Source organism: Talpa europaea, assembly GCF_964194135.1.
Source record: "Talpa europaea genome assembly, chromosome: 1".
Taxonomy (NCBI): domain Eukaryota; kingdom Metazoa; phylum Chordata; class Mammalia; order Eulipotyphla; family Talpidae; genus Talpa; species Talpa europaea.
The window spans coordinates 22,348,043-22,367,771 of record NC_140073.1 but is presented as its reverse complement, the minus strand read 5'-3'; the positions used below and the strand labels follow the sequence as shown (position 1 = coordinate 22,367,771).

The window sequence follows — 19,729 nt, the reverse complement described above, 5'->3', positions numbered from 1 at the left end:
CCAGGCGAGGCCGACCCCGGAGGAGAGGGGGGAGGTGGAGAGGGATAAAGGGGGCCCTGCCAGACTTTCTACCTGGCTGCGACTCGCGTCGCCACCGAGGTCTCCTTGAGGGCGGGCGCCGCCGCACCTCCTCTCAGCGCGCGGGGCCGCAGGTCAGGAGCGCCCGGCCGGCACGTGACTCGCCGCGTGTGGCGCGCGGAGGCCTCCCCGAGGGTGAGGGGGCGGGGCGGGCCCTTGTGGGCGGGGCCCGGTCCTTGTGGGCGGGGCTCCATGGGGCGGGGCCTGAGGCAGCCCCGCCCCGCCCCGGGCCAGTTAACCGGCGTTGGCGTCGCGGGCGCCCACGGCGCGGAGCAGCGGTCGGAGGAGGCGCTGTCCGGCGGCTCGGCCATGGCCACGGTGCGGGAGAAGGCAGCCGCGCTGAACCTCCCGGCTCTCCACGGCCCCGCGCAGAAGCCTCCCGGTAGGTGCCGAGGATCCGCTCGGGGGAAGCTGGGGGTCCCAGGGCCAGGGGGGGGCGGGTGGGGCGCAGGCTGCGGCTCTCGCGTGGGGCGGGGATCCCCCCGGTGAGCCGGCCCGGGGCGCCCCCGCGCGCCCCCCACGGCTGTGTCCACGGGGGCCGGCGCCCCCGCCGCGGGGCCGCCCCCTCTGCTGAGCTGCGGTCTGCGCACCCCGCCGCCCTCCTGGCAGAGCGCAGCTTTTTACTCTAGAGCCTGAACTTGAACTTCACGGCGCGCCGGCTGAGAGCCCGTTGCGTGCCAGGAACTCGCCTCAGGTCTCCAGATAATGCTCCACATCATCGCTTATGACAAGTACGTCTGGAATTGTAGAGCTTTTGCCCCCGGTCTCTGGCACAAACCTGGCTGCACTGTGTGGCCAGGCGCACAGCACCTCACTTGCACAAACTGTTCTCCAAACTCTTGTTGGGAATGATGAGATTTCTGTTAAGTTCTGCAGGCAGGGACTTGGCATTCCAGGTATTTATTAGTTACACTTTCTGGGTAAACACAGTATGTCAATGAATAGACGTTTTTGACCTTTTTAATGGTTACGTGGCATTAGGAAAGACCTTGATGAATTTTGCCACCAGCTTAATTTGGAGGTAGTTTGCTTAGCATCTTGGTTTTTTTCTTTCTTTTTTTTTTTTTAAAGATGTATTTATTTATGCTTACAAGAACTGGAGTACAGGCCAGATACGCGGGAGGGTGGGAGGATTCACAAGAGACAGAGTGGGGAACAAAACAGGCAGACTGACTGAAATACCCTGCTGAGGGGACCAGCAGGCGAGGAAGGAAAGGTCTGCCCCTCGGTGTGGGTAGCTCCCCAGCCAGCTAGGAATCGAGCTCGGGCTGCAGTGGCTGGGGATAGCTTCATAGGTTGCATCTTAACCCCTTGTGCCACCAGGGAGGCCCAGCAGCTTGGTTTCTGTAAATGTTCAAATAAATGAACGGGATTGGATGATCAGTTCTAAAATTCTGATTCTGGCATATCTGCTACTCAGTGAAGAGTTAATATATGCACATACTTTTTTTCTCTTTTAGATCAGTTACAGCTTTTCACTCTTTCTGTAGTTACAAGGGGAGGTGTTTTAGGAATTGGTGATTTCCCCATCTGACACAGTCTTTTCATTTCTAAAATGCCAACCAGTGAAACTGACTCCTTCCTCAAGATGACTGTGGTCAGTGAATTGACTCAATTCGAATGGGTGCATCTCAGTGGCCCCAGTCTTGTGTTTGATTTGCTCAGAAATGCTCCTTTTAATTTTCAACATGCTAACGATAAGTTGTGATAGAGAACTGCTTTTCATTTGTACTTTTCTAAGAATAATCATAATAATGACTTTAATCTGCCGCAATTTAGGAGATTCAGATGAGCACAGAATTTCTCCTTGCTTTACAACTTAAATGATGTTGGGAATATTCTTAAATCTTTTGGCTCACTATGGGTGGAGGTATTCCCGAAGTTTACATGATTAAACTCACGGCACCTTGTTTTCTGTAACACCTGAGATACCAGACCTAGGGCTTTGGGCATTGATGAACAACTCCTCACATGGTGTATTCAAAGCTAAGTAGATGATTCTCAGGGGCAAGAGCTGAAGTGCTGGTTAGTGGATTTGAGCCCAAGGAAAAGACCACTGTCCTGTGCATACCAAGTACAATGAACAGGGAACTCTGACTTTCTCACTTGTTTTCCTAACTACAGTTGGAAGGCTACCTGTTAGCATTAGTTAATCCTTTTTCTACCCTTTAGTTGCCTTGTCACAGTCTTAGTGAACATAGTAATGGGAGCCTCCAGCTCTTGGTTCTTTGCCATTGTCTTTCTGTGTGTTCTGGCAAGCAACTTTGTACTTTGTTTCCCTACCTATTGGTAACTCTTTCATACCTTAAAGGGGTTTTGAGAACTGGCCCTAACTTTTGTGGAAGAGTCAAGTCTTTTGGTAGCCTTCAGCAAATACTTTGAAGATACTTCTTTCAATGTAGACAAGTGGTTTGTATCCTGTTATCCCTTTATACTGTAACCTAATTCTTTAAATTCACCTGGTATCACTTTTCCAGGGAGCTCAAACTACTTCCCATATGCAATCTCATTAGTCTGTATGAATTCAAGCAGGAACAAATGCCTGCTTTTGTTGATAGGTCTCTTAGCATATTAAGTTGGTATTAGTGGAGATTTGTTTTCATACTTTACCTGTCTGCAGCCTTCTTTTCAGAGGGAATCTTGATTTTCAGCATGACATTGCTAATGCCATAGAAAGGGAAAATAAACTGAATTACCAATACCAATTTGCAGTAGCAGTATTGCAGTATTGTTATTGGTGTATTGGAAGGTTTTCCCATTCAGTCACAACTGCCCACTTTTACTAATTCAAACATATTTCTTAGCATTTTTCTGTTTTCATGAGTTTTGGGTTACTGATTAATGAATGTTCTTTTGCTTTTTCTTAACAAAATGTTATAAAGCCTCTTTTTTTTTTTTTTTTTTTTTTTTAATTTTTTTTAAGAGGCACATATTTTATTTATTTGTTTATTTATTTGTTTGTTTTGTTTATACATGCACTGGGTATAGTCAGAAGCGCGGGAGGGTGAGAGAATTCACCAGAGCCAGAGCGGGGAGCAGAGCAGGCAGAAGGACCGAAGTACACTGCTGAGGGGAGCAGCGGGCGGCAGGAGAGGTCTGCGCGCCATGTGGGACCCTCCTCCGGTGGCCGGGGAGCAGCCGGGGATCGAACCAGCGCTGCAGAGGCTGCGGGCAGCTTCGCAACCCAGCGCTCAACCGCTGCGCCACCGGGGAGGCCCTATAAAGCCTCTTTTGAAAAAAGAATTCTCTTAATAAAAACAACTTAATATTTATGTTTTTGTTTTTTTCTGGTGAAGAGATAAATCCTCTGGTGTGTATAAGACATTATAAGATAATGTCTTATTTTCTCATATGCTATTGGTCTTTATTTGATTGAATACAGGTTGAGACTTGACATCATCCAGGTGGTTTGAATAGGTGGAGAGTTAACTTTGAGGGTAGGGACTATGTTCTCTTAGTTCAGAGAAAGGAAGAGGAAGAAAGAAACCCTTTCTTTTTCTTTTTTAAATCAACTTTTAAAATTTAAAGTCATGAAGTTGGTACATAAAGCTCCCCTATGCCCTGCACTCAGTTCTGTTATTAATATTATATTTCTGCAGTAGCATTTGTCACAATTAATAAACTATTATTGATACGTTATTATTAACTAAAGTCCATACTTCACGTTGATTTCCTCAGTTTTTGCCCTATGCCCTTTTTTGGTTTCCAGGATCCCATCTAGGACTTAACATTGCATTGACTCAGCATGTCCCTTTGGGTTCTTCTAGATTGTGACGGTTTTCCCCTTTGTTTTAAGTTACACATCTGCTAATTGCTAGCTATTATGCTAACCATTTTACATGTATTGTCTCTTAAGAGCTTCACAGTAACTGAGAAAAGTGGCATTAACACTGCTAGAAATAGGGCCTCCCCGGTGGCCCAGCGTTTGAGCGCTGGGTTGCGAAGCTGCCCGCGGCCTCTGCGGCGCCGGTTCAATCCCCGGCTGCTCCCAGGCCACCAGAGGAGGGTCCCACATGGCGCGCAGACCTCTCCTGCCGCCCGCTGCTCCCCTCAGCAGTGTACTTCGGTCCTTCTGCCTGCTCTGCTCCCCTCTCTGGCTCTGGTGAATTCTCTCACCCTCCCGCGCTTCTGACTGTACCCACTGCTTGTATAAACAAAACAAACAAATAAAACATGCCTCTATATATATATATAAAAAAAAAAAACACTGCTAGAAATAGAGAAGTTAGGCAATTTGCTCAAGATTCCATTATTGGTAAATGGTGGAGCCAAGAATGGGACCCAGGTCTCTAACACCCACACTCTTATCTTATTCTTTGTATTCACAGAACCTAGCACTGTGCCTGCTGCAGTAAACCCAAGATTTCTGAACTTTGGCACTATTGACATTTTTTTCTTGTTGTTGCGGGACTGGTCTGTGTATTACAGAATGTTTAGCAGCATCCCTTGCCCCTCCAACCACCAAATACCAGTAGCACACCCCTCCCCCCCTACAACCCGTGTCAACTTATGCCCACTGAAAATAGACATTGCCTAAAGTCTGGTGGGGAATAAAATTGTCCACTGAGTACCACCGTTACTCTTCTTTAAAATTTTTCATTGTTGGGGCCTCCCTGTTGTCTCAGAGGTTAAAGTCTCAGTGCTATCTAGTTATCGCCAGCCACTATGGCATGGGTTCAGAGCTAACCCACATAATGCAGCAGCCCTCTCTTATCTCATCCACTGCTCCCCTCAGCAGTGTATCTCCGTAGATCCGCCTGTTCTGCTCCCCACTCTGTCTCTGGTGAGTCCTCTCACCGTCTGCACCTCTGGCCTGCATCCCAGTTCTTGTATGCATAAAGAAATAAAATAAATCTTTTAAAAATATTTTTTATTGTTGGCAGTAATCTACAATCAACAAGTGTGAAATAACCAACTGCATTATGTGAGGCACCTGTAAAGCAATTAAACAATTTGAGTCTTTGCACATTCTAAGGAAATTTGAAAAAAAAAAGGCACAAGCTTACTGTTTCTTCAAGTTTTGTAGGAAAGTGCCTAGCTTGAATTATAAGGCACAAGCTTACTGTTTCTTCAAGTTTTGTAGGAAAGTGCCTAGCTTGAATTAACTGAATTCTTTTCTTTCTTTCTTTTGAGGCCAGTCTAATACCCTAGAGTGAAAATAAAATTCTTATAGTTATTCATTAAGAAATAACATGTTTTAGTAGTTCTGTGTGTATGTTTATATTGGGATTCAGTTTTGTAATGTGTATATTGATCTTCTAAGGAGTTAACATAATCTTACTGTTTGAAGTATTGATAGAATTGCTTTTGCCCTTCCATAGGCCTCACAGGAGGGAACTGATGCCCACAATCAGTTGATGATAACTGCATAGACTATTGTTGATGCTGATGATCCTCTTGTAACTTTGGAGTAAACCTAGTTTCTTGACGTATGTGCCTTATGACTTGAGTTTTAGATGATTATTACTGTAATAACTTGATTATTTAGTGTGCATTCTTAGAAGTGAAGGTGATTAGTAGTAGCATTACAAATATATATTAGAGTTCAGTGTTAGAAATTTGGCTTTTTTATTTTTGGTAAACTTTTTGGTATACTTCAAATTCATACAAAGGGCAGGTCTTTGCTTTTGAAAAATAGTCACTGTTTTCAGGCAAGTATAGATGAAACTTAAAAATGGATATTAACTAACCTCGATTTACATAGTGCTTAAAAGGTGTAGTATGTTATAGATTTACTTTAAAACAATGTTTGACCCTCTTGTTACATCATTTTCCAGAAGCTTTTTATCTCAATGAGTCAAATTTTTTCCTATGTGTCATTTCTTACCTTATTTTATTTGGCGTTCAGTTTTGATATCTGAATGGAAACATATGCTATGTAGATAGTGATGAATTTAAAGAATTATCCAGCTCATATGCAGGTGAGGTTTGAGGACAAACTGAAATTTAGATTCTGATTGCTACATTTATGAAAACATTGATTGTGTATTTCAGGTCCCTATAAATCACAATCATTAGTCTTACAGGACCATGGTCTGCTAAATCAATATTCATTTATCTCATAGATGATGATAAATAAGTTTCAAACCAGCATGTGGGGGATATGTTCAACTGGTGAAGTCAGCATTAAAAAACAGGTTATCCTATGTGGGTTTTGGCACATGTGTTTGTGTCAAGTCCAGGGTATATTATGCATTAAAGTATCTGTAGGAACATGAGTTTGGGTCTGTGGGTGGTGATGCTTGAGGGGAAATATCCCGGGATGCAATGGTTGGGAATTATTGGTCAGTGAGAACAGAGGGGACCTGAAAGGGCTGAATTGTATCATGCCTGGAGGACTCTGGAAACACTGTGTGGCTCACAGGTGCCTACTTTCCTGCTCAAACCTGTTCTTTAATCTTTTATACTGTGTTATCCAACCTGTAGAACTTCCTGATTTCCCATATTTAGCGGCAAGCTAATATGGGGAATTTTATTCTTTATTTCTTAATTCCCCTGGGAAGATTAGCCTTTTCCACATCACTGAGACCGTGTGTTTCCTTCCTCTCGCCCCTTTAATAGTTGACTCAGCCTTATAGTTAAGGATTTGTATGCTAACATTTGTAACTCAACTGTTATGAGTTATGCATTTCATCTTTAATTTTATCACTAGCCCAAAAAGTCTGTTTCACTGGTACTTAAAGGAATGTGCATCTTGCTTAATTTCCTTTCCTATCTTACCCTATGTACTATGGATAGTAAGCATTATAGAATTTATGATATACTACCTTATTTTAGGAGTAATGGTTACTAAATGTTTTAAATATTGGTAAGGTTTTAACAAATCTTAAAATTGTTTATTTTGTTTCTTCCAATTTCACTAAAAGCTAAAATTTCACTAAAAGATTTAATTCAAGATATCACTGAAAGGTTAGCACTAAAACTATCTGGTAGCTGACTTAATATATTTTTAAGTACAAAGAAAAGCTGTTTGTATTTACTGGCTATATAAATAGGCCAAGTTTAATGTATTAAGCCTCAATTTAATAATTATTAGCTAATTATTAATTAATATCTGTTAATTCTTAATTTAATATACTAAGCCTCAATTTAATTATTTCAGAGAGGTTTGTCAGGATTAAATGAAAGAAGGCAAAGCTTATATTGTAAGTACTCAAATGTTAACTATTCTTAATAATAATATCATTAAGATTCGGAAAAAAGCTAATGAGAAGATATTACCTTGATTTAAATCTCAGCTACAATCTCTGATATTTTTGAAAGTTAAGACTATTAATGGCTAGCACCCATTTTATTTAGTTATTATAGCTAGATCCCAGGAATTCCTGTGACATATTTTGAGATTCCAACAAATGCCTGATTCTGGTTCTATTCAGTAGAAACTAATTACTATAACATAGTAAATCTAGTTCTAGATTGATTTATCTAGTTGATTCTCCATAATTCAATTCCTAAAACTGCTTACATGTTATTTGGATTACTTCCTTCTTTGTTTAGTACTGGATCATGAAGTGTCTTAAAATTTAAAATATAAGATTGATAATTAAAAACAATCTTCCTGATTATTTTAAACTAACAACCTAATAATAGGTAGGTAAGTAAATTATTCATCTACTCAGTATTGAAATATACAAATAAACAGCATAGGGTTCTCTTTGTGTGTGTATGTATTGGTAATTTTCATGATAAAGACTTTAAAAGTCTTGGTAGCTACAAAATTACACTATATGTGGATGCAATGTAGTGAGTCATTACATTCCTTTTATTTATTGTCATACAAAAGATGAATTCCAAATGACCCACTTAAAGTTTATGACTCTAGTGCATTAAGTGGAGTTTTCATGTCTTTCTAGAACCTATGTTTGTTTTCCATCCTACATGTTCTGTTTTTATCTAAAAAGACAGGGTAATTTTAAATTATACTTTCTTTAATTATAATTACCCTTGTTCCTTACTATTGATGCATATTATTTTCCCTTTTGGTTTATTTTTTCTTTTTTTAAAGATTTGTTTACTTATGCATACAAGAGCTGGGGTACAGGCCCCAGGTGTTGGGGCCGGGGGTGGGTGAGAGGATTCACTGAGACAGAGTGGGGAACAGAACAGAACATTCCCCTGCTACCTCTTGCATACACACACTCAGATCCCATCTTCACACTCCTTTCTGTGTCCTTCCTACTGTTCTTTCCTGTCCTCAGGATCTTTGCTCTTTTTTTTCTCTCAGCTTGTTCCCCAGATGTCTGCATAGCTTGCTTCCTGGTTTTATTTGGGTTTCCACTCAGATATTACCTTGTCAGAGAGGTCTTTTCTGACATCCTATCTTTACCTCTCTTTGTTTTTCATGTGAGCATTGATCTAACACATGTATGTTGTCTTTATCTTTGGACAGACTATAAATCCATGAGAACAGGAACTTAATTTTACTCACTGTTGTATCCTAACACATAGAACAATGTTTAGAATATGATGGGTGCTAAATTTTTAATGAATTGCTGTTAATAATTTGACATTTCAATAACAAGCCATCCGCATAATTATGCCTTATTAACTTTGGAAAGTTAATAACTTTGGAAATTATCCCTTTGTGGTTAAGGATGACAATAGACCATGTTGTAAATGAAGGTTACCCTGCACTTTCTCCCATTCCAGGTTTCAGTGTGGCCCAGAAGCCATTTGGAGCCACATATGTCTGGAGCAGCATCATAAACACTCTTCAGACACAAGTGGAGGTGAAAAAACGAAGGCATCGTTTAAAACGGCATAACGACTGCTTTGTTGGTTCCGAAGCGGTGGATGTCATTTTTTCTCACCTAATTCAGAATAAATATTTTGGTGATGTAGACATTCCTCGGGCCAAAGTGGTGAGAGTGTGTCAGGCACTTATGGACTACAAAGTATTTGAAGCGGTTCCTACCAAAGTCTTTGGAAAAGACAAAAAACCTACATTTGAAGATAGTAGTTGCAGCCTGTATCGATTCACAACAATACCTACCCAGGACAGCCAGTTAGGCAAGGAGAATAAACTGTGTTCACCTTCCAGGTTAGTACATAATGTTAGATATCATGGCACTATTGGCAGGATTTTGGTGTTTTTTGGGTTTTTTTAAATGAGATACTGACCCATTTTATGTTGAACTGCTAAATTAGGCTAATCTGGGTTCATGGGTAAATTGAATAAAATAGAGTGAACTTTTGTTTATTTGGTAACTCCTAGAATTCTTGTTTTTTCACACTTTATAGATATTTAACAGAAAAAAATCAGTGAAATTTTATGTTTCTGCTTCAAGTTTGAATTATATTCCCAAAAAATGTTAAGAGTTTATACACAACATGGTATGAGAACAGAGAAGATGAAGGCAGGCAGGCATCACTGGACTCCAGAAAGTAGCAGATGTGACATCCTAGAAGCATCTGGGAGTGACAATGAAAAGGGTTTCATGTCTTAGTAAGGAATTTGTACTTGATCATACAGGTGTTGGGGAGCCCTCAGAAATATTTTAAGCATGATGAGATTATATTTTAGAAATGTCCTCCTGGCAGCTGGATGGACAGCTTAGTGAGAAGTTTGTTGGGACTCTGTTGGCAATATAGCAGTCTACAGATGAGGGCTATAGTAAGCAACTGTGGTGGTGATGAGGCGATCATTTAAAGGGAGGCTGGGGACAGAATTGTAGACCCGGGTAACTGAAGTAGGTGTCGGTGATAAGTACATAATGAACTTATTTGTTGTGAAATGAAAACAACTTTTCCTTTTATTCCCCTCAACTAAACTGTGTAGAGGTGACTGTGTCATTTGAGATTTTTAAATTCAGTTGTGACCTGGAATCAGCATTTTAGTGTACTGACTTACAAATATTTCTAATTCTACTCCTAAAATATGGTAAAACCTATCTCTATATATAGGAAGGAAAGATCTCAAAGATTAGGTACACACAGTTAGCAATTTCCACATGCAGGTCCACACTCTCTTTGAAACCCATAGGAACCCAGATGCATTGAGTAATATGGAACTTCGGAGATTTTTAGGTAATTTTGTACACATATCATGTACTAGATCATACCCTATCAGGCTATATAGTCTCTGGACAGGTTTTGTCACCATAAAAGTTCTGGATAAAACAGATTTTTCAAAGCATTTTGGGTTTCAGAATTTTGGATCAAGAATTGTAGATCTGTATTTGGAAAATGATGAACCCTCTACATCAAAGAATGCTGCAAAAATAAAGATAACTAATAAAAACAGAAAGCATAATGAAGTTTGATTATGTTTTTAATTTGGCAACTAAAATTTTAGTTATTAGCTTCAATATAAATGTTCAAAGGAGAATTTAGAGTATGTATGTTTAGACTTGAAAAAGTGGAATGTTTTTGTATTTAATTCTACTCTTAGAATTTGCATTGTTTTGTTTTTGCTCTGAATATATGTAAACTTTCTAGAAACTCTTCTCTCTGAAATACTAAAATATTTCTGTGAACTTGCTAATAAACATTAATTTCTGAAATATACTTTAGGTATGCAGATACATTATTTAAGTCATCTGATATCAAATCGGCAAGTTTAGAGGATCTGTGGGAAAATCTGAGTTTAAAACCCACTAACTCCCCTCAAGTAAACATCTCTGCAACCTTGTCTCCACAAGGTAAGCTAAAGATGATGTGAGAAAGAAATAGAAGACTAAATTCAGATAAAATTACTTAAAATTTTTCAGTCTTAACCTTTATTAGGATTTAAATATTCAAAAACAAAGAAAGAGTATACTGTGTTAAAACTGTTTATATTAAGTTTTAACAGAGGTCTATTATCTTTAACAAATAGATCAGTGTTGCAATTCTTGAACACTGACTTTTGTCCTATCAACTGGCAGAGGTTCAAATTTGAAATGTTTTGCATGCAGATTTTCATTTAAAATATGCTTTCAGATAGATTTTTATTGCATTAAATAAAAAATTGAAAATAACATTAAAACATTAACAAAATTCTCATGCTCTTCCTCTTCTGTGGCGATGGAATATATTTTAATGACTGATTTCCATCTTCATCTACCCCAGTTGTGGAAACCCTGAGTGAAATAATCTGCAGCCAATAGTTTCAAACCAGTTTTCAGATTGAATGAATCATTCTTTCTTCCAAAGTCCTTATTAACATGTTATATGACTTGATCTCTTATCTCTGACATGCTTTTTATAGTACAAAGAATGAAAAGAATTCCTGTTGTCCAAAGTCTATTCTCCTACACTTAAACAATCTTGAATTGTTTAACTGTGTTATAAGAAACCAATATGTTGACTTTTTTTCTTGCTTTCTTTTTGTGTGCCACAAATTTTATTAGCTTAAACCTGTCTAGACAAATATTGTGCCTAGCATTTAGTACCTATCGTTACTTGTCATCTTGTTGGGGTTTTTTTTTTCCCTGTGTAGTTATTAATGAAGTATGGCAAGAAGAAACAATTGGGCGTCTGCTGCAACTTATAGATCTTCCACTTCTTCATTCCTTACTCAAGCAGCAAGAGGTTGTACCTAAAGCTTCTCAAGCTAAGAGGCAGCCTGACTTGGTGAACAACAGTAACTACCTGGATCGAGGGATTCTCAAGGCTTATAGTGACTCTCAGTATGTGGAAATACGTAATTTGAGTGTCTTTATAGGAAGATTTTAGATTTTGATTTTGGGATGACCTTTTGAATTCTTCCTATCCGTAGTATCAGATATACATTGTTAGTTGATACCAATATTTGGGAAAGGGAAGAACAAAATTTCCTTAGTTAAAATTAGAAAAAGATTTGTTTCATTATTTTTCATACTCATTGTTATTTCACATAACTTGCTTGAATATCAAATGTTTATGCGAGCATTTGTGAGGATGTGGTTATAAAGAAAATGATTATGGAAAACCATATAAAATGAAGAAAACGTGCTTTGTTATCTTTAAAATGTATGGTGTATGGCTGTCTGATCTCTTAGGGTTGTCTGGTCTTCAAAGGGACCTGGGACAAAATTAACAGATTTGGCAAATTCTTTGAACCTCTGACTACATATGCTTTTTATTCTCCTCTAGAATGTACATTAAATGTGTATTTTTTTTTTCAGTCTTTTTTTTTTTTTTTTTAAAGGTTTATTTATTTATTTATACAAGCACTGGGTACAGTCAGAAGTGCGGGAGGGTGAGAGAATTCACCAGAGCCAGAGAGGGGAGCAGAGCAGGCAGAAGGACCGAAGTACACTGCTGAGGGGAGCAGCGGGCGGCAGGAGAGGTCTGCGCGCCATGTGGGACCCTCCTCCGGTGGCCGGGGAGCAGCCGGGGATAGAACCGGCGCTGCAGAGGCTGCGGGCAGCTTCGCAACCCAGCGCTCAACCACTGCGCCACCTGGGAGGCCCTTAAATGTGTATTTTTAATGAACTAGCTTCATTCAAGAAATACAATGAAAGTAATTTTAACTCTCGCTCATCTCTGACTACCATCTTCTGAATATAAATCTTAAGGTTGTCAAAAGTAGCTTAAACCTTGCATGAAAATGTTTATCTCAACATACTAGCTGTTGAACACCACAAGTATAATCAGGAAACTTTTCCTCAAGAATTTAATTTTCATTTATACCATCTATAGTAACATGCGAAAACAGTTTATAATTACCTGAAATTTTAAATACTGAAATTGTGCTGTAAATGACCTCAGAAGTCATATGATGTTATAAACCTGATGAAATTGAGAGGTGAAGTGACCTGTCCAAGATAATGCACCTGGGTGTTGGTAGAATTAGTTGTTCTGAGCCTATAATAGTAGAGGACATGATTAGGTTAAAAAAAAAAAAAAAAACCTGAACACATTGAATATTTTGAAAGTTAGTCATTTTAGTTATTGAACTGTAGCCATTTTTTTCCTGCAGTTACCCAACTGGCATTTCACTACAACTGGTAGTTAATATTTAATTATTTTGAAACTTTACCTTATCTTCCTCTATTTCCTCATAGTCAAAGTGAGAAATAATAGATCATATACAAAACTCTGAAGTAAGCAATCCTGTATTAGAAAAATACCAATCTGTAAATCAGATCCGGAATCTAATCTTGCCTAGATCCCTGAAAAAGTCATTCAGTGTTTCTTGGACTCCATTGCAAATTTGAAGAGTGGAGTTTGAATTTTAATGTCCTTTTCAGGTCTGTATTGTAGTAAGGTAGCTTTTGTTTTTGCTTTGGAAAATATATATAAAGCCAAACTATTTTTATCTGTGATACATGATCTTGCTCTGTATTAAAAATTGCACATATTTTAAGTATGTAGAATTTCATCCTGGTAACAAACTTGAAATAACTAGTCAGTTAGATACTGTGTGTTTATTTGGTATTCTTTGCTTTTTAAAATACTTTTTTTTCCCCTCATAGGGAAGATGAGTGGCTCTCAGCTGCAATTGACTGCTTGGAATACCTTCCAGATCAGATGGTTGTGGACATAAGCAGAAACTTTCCTGAACAATCAGATAGAATAGACTTAGTGAAAGAACGTCTATTTGATGCCATTGGCAAATATTATAGTAGTAGGGAACCTCTGTTAAATCATTTATCTGATGTTCACAATGGAATTGCAGAACTTTTAGGTAAATAAGATCTTAAACTAGACACTGTCTTTTGAAAGGAAACAGGAAAAATTTAATTGTCCTCAAAATTAACCAAAATGGTAATACTTGAAGCTGGGAGTTTTTCTGGATTAATCCATGTAAAGCGTGTTTATTCCAAAACTTCTAGGGCTCATTTGGAAACAGGCTTTATGTAAAGTTATGCAGGAACGTCTGGTTGCCCCAGGAGAATGCAGCTGTTATTCACTGGAAGCTTAATAAGCCGAGTGTAGCTGTTTTTCCTTTTAGAAAGCATTACCAGCATACCACCATTCTCTCTTCAGTGCTAAAATGGCAGACATTCTGCTTTGTCCCTCTACCAGTGAGCTAGACTGTTCCACATGATTTGTTGAAAACAAATGGGGGGGGTTCCCAGAATTTAAAATTTTTTTCTCAGGTAGAATTGGGTACATCAATACTGTCCACATAGTGTACCCCTGAAATATATTGAATTAATGAAAAACACAAACTGAGGGTTTGTCTATAAAGCCAAAAGCTATTTCTCACATCCTAAGATTATTATTTGACAAGGACTTGAGGTATTAGTTGCCAATTTGAGGATCAGCTGCTTTTGTAGTATTAGTCATTCATTGTAATTCCTAGTCTCCTTTGGTTTTGCTTTTGGAGATTGTTTTGAATAAGTTTATTGTTTAGTGTAAGCTTTCACTTGAATTGTTTTTCTTTTAATATACTCATATTTGTTGAAAATTAAAAGCTGTTTTTTCTTTTGGCTATAAAGTGAATGGGAAGACTGAAATAGCATTAGAAGCTACTCAACTCTTTCTAAAACTTTTGGATTCCCAAAATAGAGAAGAATTTAGGAGACTGTTATATTTCATGGCTGTTGCAGCACGTCCTTCTGAATTTAAATTACAGAAAGAAGTAAGTATTTTTCTAACCATTATTTGTATGCAGTATCCTTAATGCTTACAGGATCCATGTCAGATTATTCCATCTTCAATATCAAGTATGCTGAAATGGATAATAGCTATTAATATTTAGCATTGTCTTTTATATTAAGCTTTTTAAATATATATATACTATAGGGTGTGTTTTATTTTATAGAGTGACAATCGAATGGTTGTGAAAAGGATATTCTCAAAAGCTATTGTGGACAATAAAAATTTATCCAAAGGCAAAACTGATCTTCTAGTACTCTTTTTAATGGATCATCAAAAAGATGTTTTTAAGGTAAAACTCTGAAAGTAATTAAGTTGAATTTATGTAATATGTCACTAGATTAAAATATTTTTGAATAATGTCCCACACTCCTTCTTTTTCTTAAGATTCCTGGAACACTTCATAAAATTGTCAGTGTTAAGCTCATGGCCATTCAGAAGGGAGGAGATCCAAACAGAGACACAGGTAATCTAAGAAATATTATTTTCATGATATTCCAGAAGTAAATTCTTGGTTTTTATTGCAAGTGTCTTCATAAATAATTGGTGCTTTAATCTTTTTAAAAAATTTTTTTAAGGTTTATTTTATTTATTTATACACACAAGAGCTGGGGTATAGGCCAGAGATAGTGGGGGTAGGAAAGAGGATTCGCCAGAGACAGAGTGGGGAGCAGAACAGGCAGATCTACTGAAATGCACTGCTGAGGGGAGCAGCAGGTGAGACAGGAGAAGTCTGCTGAGCCATGTGGGTAGCTCCCTGGCCAGGGATTGAACTCGTGCTGCAGTGGCTGGCTGCGGGTAGCTTCATAGTGCTGAGACTTAACCTGTTGTGCCACCAGGGAGTTCCTGGTGCTTTAATCTTAACTAATCTCTAAACAACCCCCTCAGTTATCCAGATTGAGCAGAAAGCCTCCATGTAAAAGCAAATTGACCCGAGCTGTGCTTAGCCTCTTCTGTGCACTTTACAAAATGGGAAAGAAATAAATAGAAAATATTGCTTGATTTTTCTAGTTATGTCTAAGGAATAGATTTATTAACTGATTGTTTTGCTTTTAAATTTTAAGGATATATTTATTGCCAGAGAATTAATCAAAGTGACTATTCTGACCATATACAGAAGACAACCAAAGATGAGCTGTTGGGTTTACTGAAAACTATTGATGGGGATTCAAAACTGTCTGCCAAAGAGAAGAAAAAATTGCTAGGTCAGTTCTATAAGTGTCACCCAGATATTTTTATTGAATATTTTGGAGACTGAATTTTAATGTCTGTATATAACTTGTGTATTTTAAAAATAAATTATGTATCATAAACATTCAATTGTATTTCTAAAATTGAAAGTTTTAAATATGAAACTCAATAAAAACTTTTTTGTATAGCTTTGTGTGTCTGAAACTGAGTATTAAGTCAGATGGTGTAGTGATGTTAAGCATTGACCGCTCTTAAGTAAGTTGATTTATAATTATCATGCACAGTACTTTATAGATAATAGGAATTCAAATGAAATGACATTGCGGTGTTTACATAAGAAGTATTAAACAATAAGGTAGTCTGTAATTACATGTTAATAGGAGTATGTTTTATATCTTGAGAGGTACTCCTTCATACACGATAGAAGTTTATGCTTTGATAATGTGAATTTGTTCATTACCATAAACTGTAGACAGGTTAGAAGTTGAACTGTCATGATGCTTTTGAAAACTTCAACATCTTTCAAACCTTACTGTGAAAAATTTCAAACATATGTCTAAGCAGGGAGAATAAATAATAATCCTCATGTACGTCAGCAGTTGTCATCTCTTGGCCAGTCTTCTTTTAGCCATATTCCTACACAGTCCTTGCGCCCACCCAGCAAATTTCAGACATCACTTCATCTATAAAATTTCTGTATATATGGCTAAAAGATAAGAACGTTAAAGACATAACCACAATATCAGTATCACCTACAAATCCACAATTCCTTAATATCAAATATTCAGTCAGTTTTCAGATTTTCAGATCTCAAATGATTTTGACAGTTTATTCAAATAGGGATCCCCAAAGGTACACACCTTAAGGTTCATTGACTTGCTTCTTAAGTCTCTTTTTTTATCTGTAAGTTCTTCCCTGACACTCTGTCCCCCTCCTCCATTTCCATTTCTTTCTCCCTTTCTTATAGAATAAGTTTGGTGAGTCTTGTTTACTACAGTCTGGACTTTGCTAACTGCAAGACTTTACTATCCTTTAGCATATTCTCTGTGTCCTGTATTTCCTGTCACAAGAGCTAAAAAAACATAGTTTTTATCCAAGTTAGTGATTATTTTGGAACTGTTGCACCATCAAGATATATTCAGTAAAATAGACAAGATGGTACAATTACAATATACTTTGAAATTATTTATTCTTAAAATGAAACAAAGATTAAAATGAGTCTAAATTTTGTTTTTTATTTATTTTTGTGTAAAAGAACTGGGGTGTAGGCCAGAGGTGTGGGATAGGGGAAGTAAGAGAATTCACTAGAGACAGAGTGGGGAGCAGAACAGGCTGATCCACTGAAACACACTGCTAAGGGGGGCAGTGGGCAGGACAGGAAAGGTCTGCTGAGCCATGTGGGTTATCTCCCTAGCAGAGGCTAGAACTCAGGACATAGTGGTGAAAGCACTGAGCCTTAACCCCCAGGCCTCCAGGGAGGCCCAAAATGAGCCTCAAATTTATCTTTTACCTTAAGACTTTTCAGTTATTAAAAGGATAATTCTGTATACTATATATAAATTTTAATTAAGGTATAGTTGACATTAGTTTCCGGTGTATAGCTTATAGTGATTTGCTATTTGTATATATTGCAAAATTATCACAAGTCTAGATAACATCCATCACCATATATAGTTAGAAAAAAATTCATGTGATGAGAACTTGTAAGATTTACTGTTAGTAACTTTGAATATACATTACAGTTTTAATAATATTTGCCCTGCTGTACGTTACATCCCATGGCTTGTTTTATAACTGGAATTTTATACCTCTTGCATCCACCCTCACCATTGTTCTGGAAACCTATCTGTTCTCTTTGAACAAGAATTATGAGCTTGGCTTTTTTTTTTTTTTTTTTTTTTTTAGATTCCATGTGTAAAGTGAGCTCATGGAGTATTTGCCTTTCTCTGACCTATTTCACTTAACAGAGGACCTTGAGGACATTATGCTGTCACAATGGCAAGATTACATTCTTTTTTTTTAATGACTGAATAATATTCCATTGTATATCTCTCCCTGGACTTCTAATGAGAATTAGAGAAAACTAAAATAATGCTCCAATATGCTAACCTTTCTATAGTCTTTTTCTAAAATACAACTATAACTAATACTGAGTAATCTATAAATGGAGGTTTTTAAAATACATATTTTAAAAGGACAGGTTTGTTAGGAAAAGGAGAAAAAAGACACCTGCGTAGTCACAGATGGGCAGTTTTGGGAGGAGAGCTGCCAAATGGAAGAAAGTTAAGGACTCACGAAATCAACGCTAATAAAATAGAATAACCTTCAGTTTTTTGGTTTTGCAAATTTTTTTTCATAGTTATGGGTAGGCAGCTTTATAACATGAGTGAAAAACAATTCATGATTTAGGTGTGGGAAAGTTCTCAGAAACAAACTACTGAAAATGTGAGACTGTAATTGGCAGAGCAACTGTGTGCACTGTCCAGTTTACAACCTTTATTTTGCACGTTATTGAATACCATGATAGTTGGCAACCAAAACTAATATTTCTTCAGGAGAAGGCAAAACTAACTGCTTAGTTACATTCATGATCCTAGAAGCAGCAGAATTCTAAAAGAACAATAATTTCAAGGCCTCCCTGGTGGTGCATGGATTAAAGACAGCCCTGTCAGACTGTCCCCAGTAACTGCAGCAGGAGTTAGAGTTTGATCCCAGGCAGGCCAGGGAGCTAACCCGCATGGCGAAGCAGACCTGTTTCACCTGCTGCTCCCCTCAGCAGTGTATTTCAGTAGATCTGCCTGTTCTGCTCCCCAACTCTGTCTCTGATGAATCATCTCACACACACTCACACCTCTGACCTACACCCCAGTTCTTTAAAGATTTATTAAAGATTTATTATTAAATATTTAAACAATTTCATGGGAAATGCACTATTTTTAAAATTTTGTTTTTAACAGAAAAGGGGGATTTATTGAAATACACTGCTAAAAGAAGCAGTGGGCAAGGCAGGAGAGGTGTGCCACAGGAAAATATACCACTAAAGCTACAATTTATCTCAAACTTCATAAGCAAGAATAGAATAAAATTTTAAGAAAAATATTGGTCATGGGGGCCTCCCCGGTGGCGCAGCAGTTGAGCGCTGGGTTGCGAAGCTGCCCGCAGCCTCCCGCAGCGCGTGTTCGACCAGGCTGCTCCCTGGCCACCGGAGGAGGGTTCCGCATGGCACGCAGACCTCTCCTGCCGCCCGCTACTCCCCTCACCAGTGTACTTCAGTCCTTCTGCCTGCTCTGCTCCCCGCTCTGGCTCTGGTGAATTCTCTCACCCTCCCGCTCTTCTGACTGTACCCAGTGTTTGTATGAATAAATAAATAAACAAATCTTTAAAAAAAAATTGGTCATGTTTTTTGCAAACATTGTTTTAAAAGTTTTAAACTGCAAGTCCAGTGCTACCCTGAATGCCTTTAGTAACCCTCCTGTGTTACTAAAACTGTCAGTTGCTGTTTGCTGTGTGCCTCATTGGTCCATGATGCCCTCATGGGGACCCATTCCCATTTACACACTTGAAGCCCAGGTGACTGTAGGCTTCCACACCAGCCTGCCTGAGACACCAATTGTTCCATGTAGAAAATATTTTGAAGCAGCAACTGAAAAAAAAATGTAGAAAGTAGTCTGTGGTGTAGAGAGAGGAGGAAGTAGACTGCAGCAAGAAGCAGAGATGTGGGCCTGCCTGGTAGCTCAAGGGGTTGAGCACAGCACTGTAAAGCCACCCGCAGCTACTCGATCGCCAGCCCGCCTGGGAGCTACCCAAATGGTGCAGCAAACCTCTTCTGTCTCGGCTGCTGCTCCCCTCAGCAGTGTATTTCAGTCAGTCTGCCTGTTCTGTTCCCCACTCTGTCTTTGGTCAATCCTCTCACCTCCCTGCACCTCTGGCCTGCACCCCAGTTCTTGTATGC

General features: G+C 38.5%; 1 protein-coding gene across 1 annotated transcript; it reads left to right on the top strand.

The window, feature by feature from the left end:
• Positions 1 to 387: 387 nt before the first annotated feature.
• Positions 388 to 15,844, top strand: DEPDC7 (DEP domain containing 7; the record flags this gene model as incomplete). The annotated part of the gene is made up of 9 exons (XM_084238400.1): positions 388 to 460; positions 8,728 to 9,118; positions 10,591 to 10,718; positions 11,498 to 11,687; positions 13,458 to 13,669; positions 14,427 to 14,569; positions 14,753 to 14,878; positions 14,974 to 15,052; positions 15,651 to 15,844. 9 exons carry the CDS (start codon positions 388 to 390, stop codon positions 15,842 to 15,844), a joined length of 1,536 nt encoding a protein of 511 aa, XP_084094526.1.
• Between the last annotated feature and the right edge of the window lie 3,885 nt (positions 15,845 to 19,729).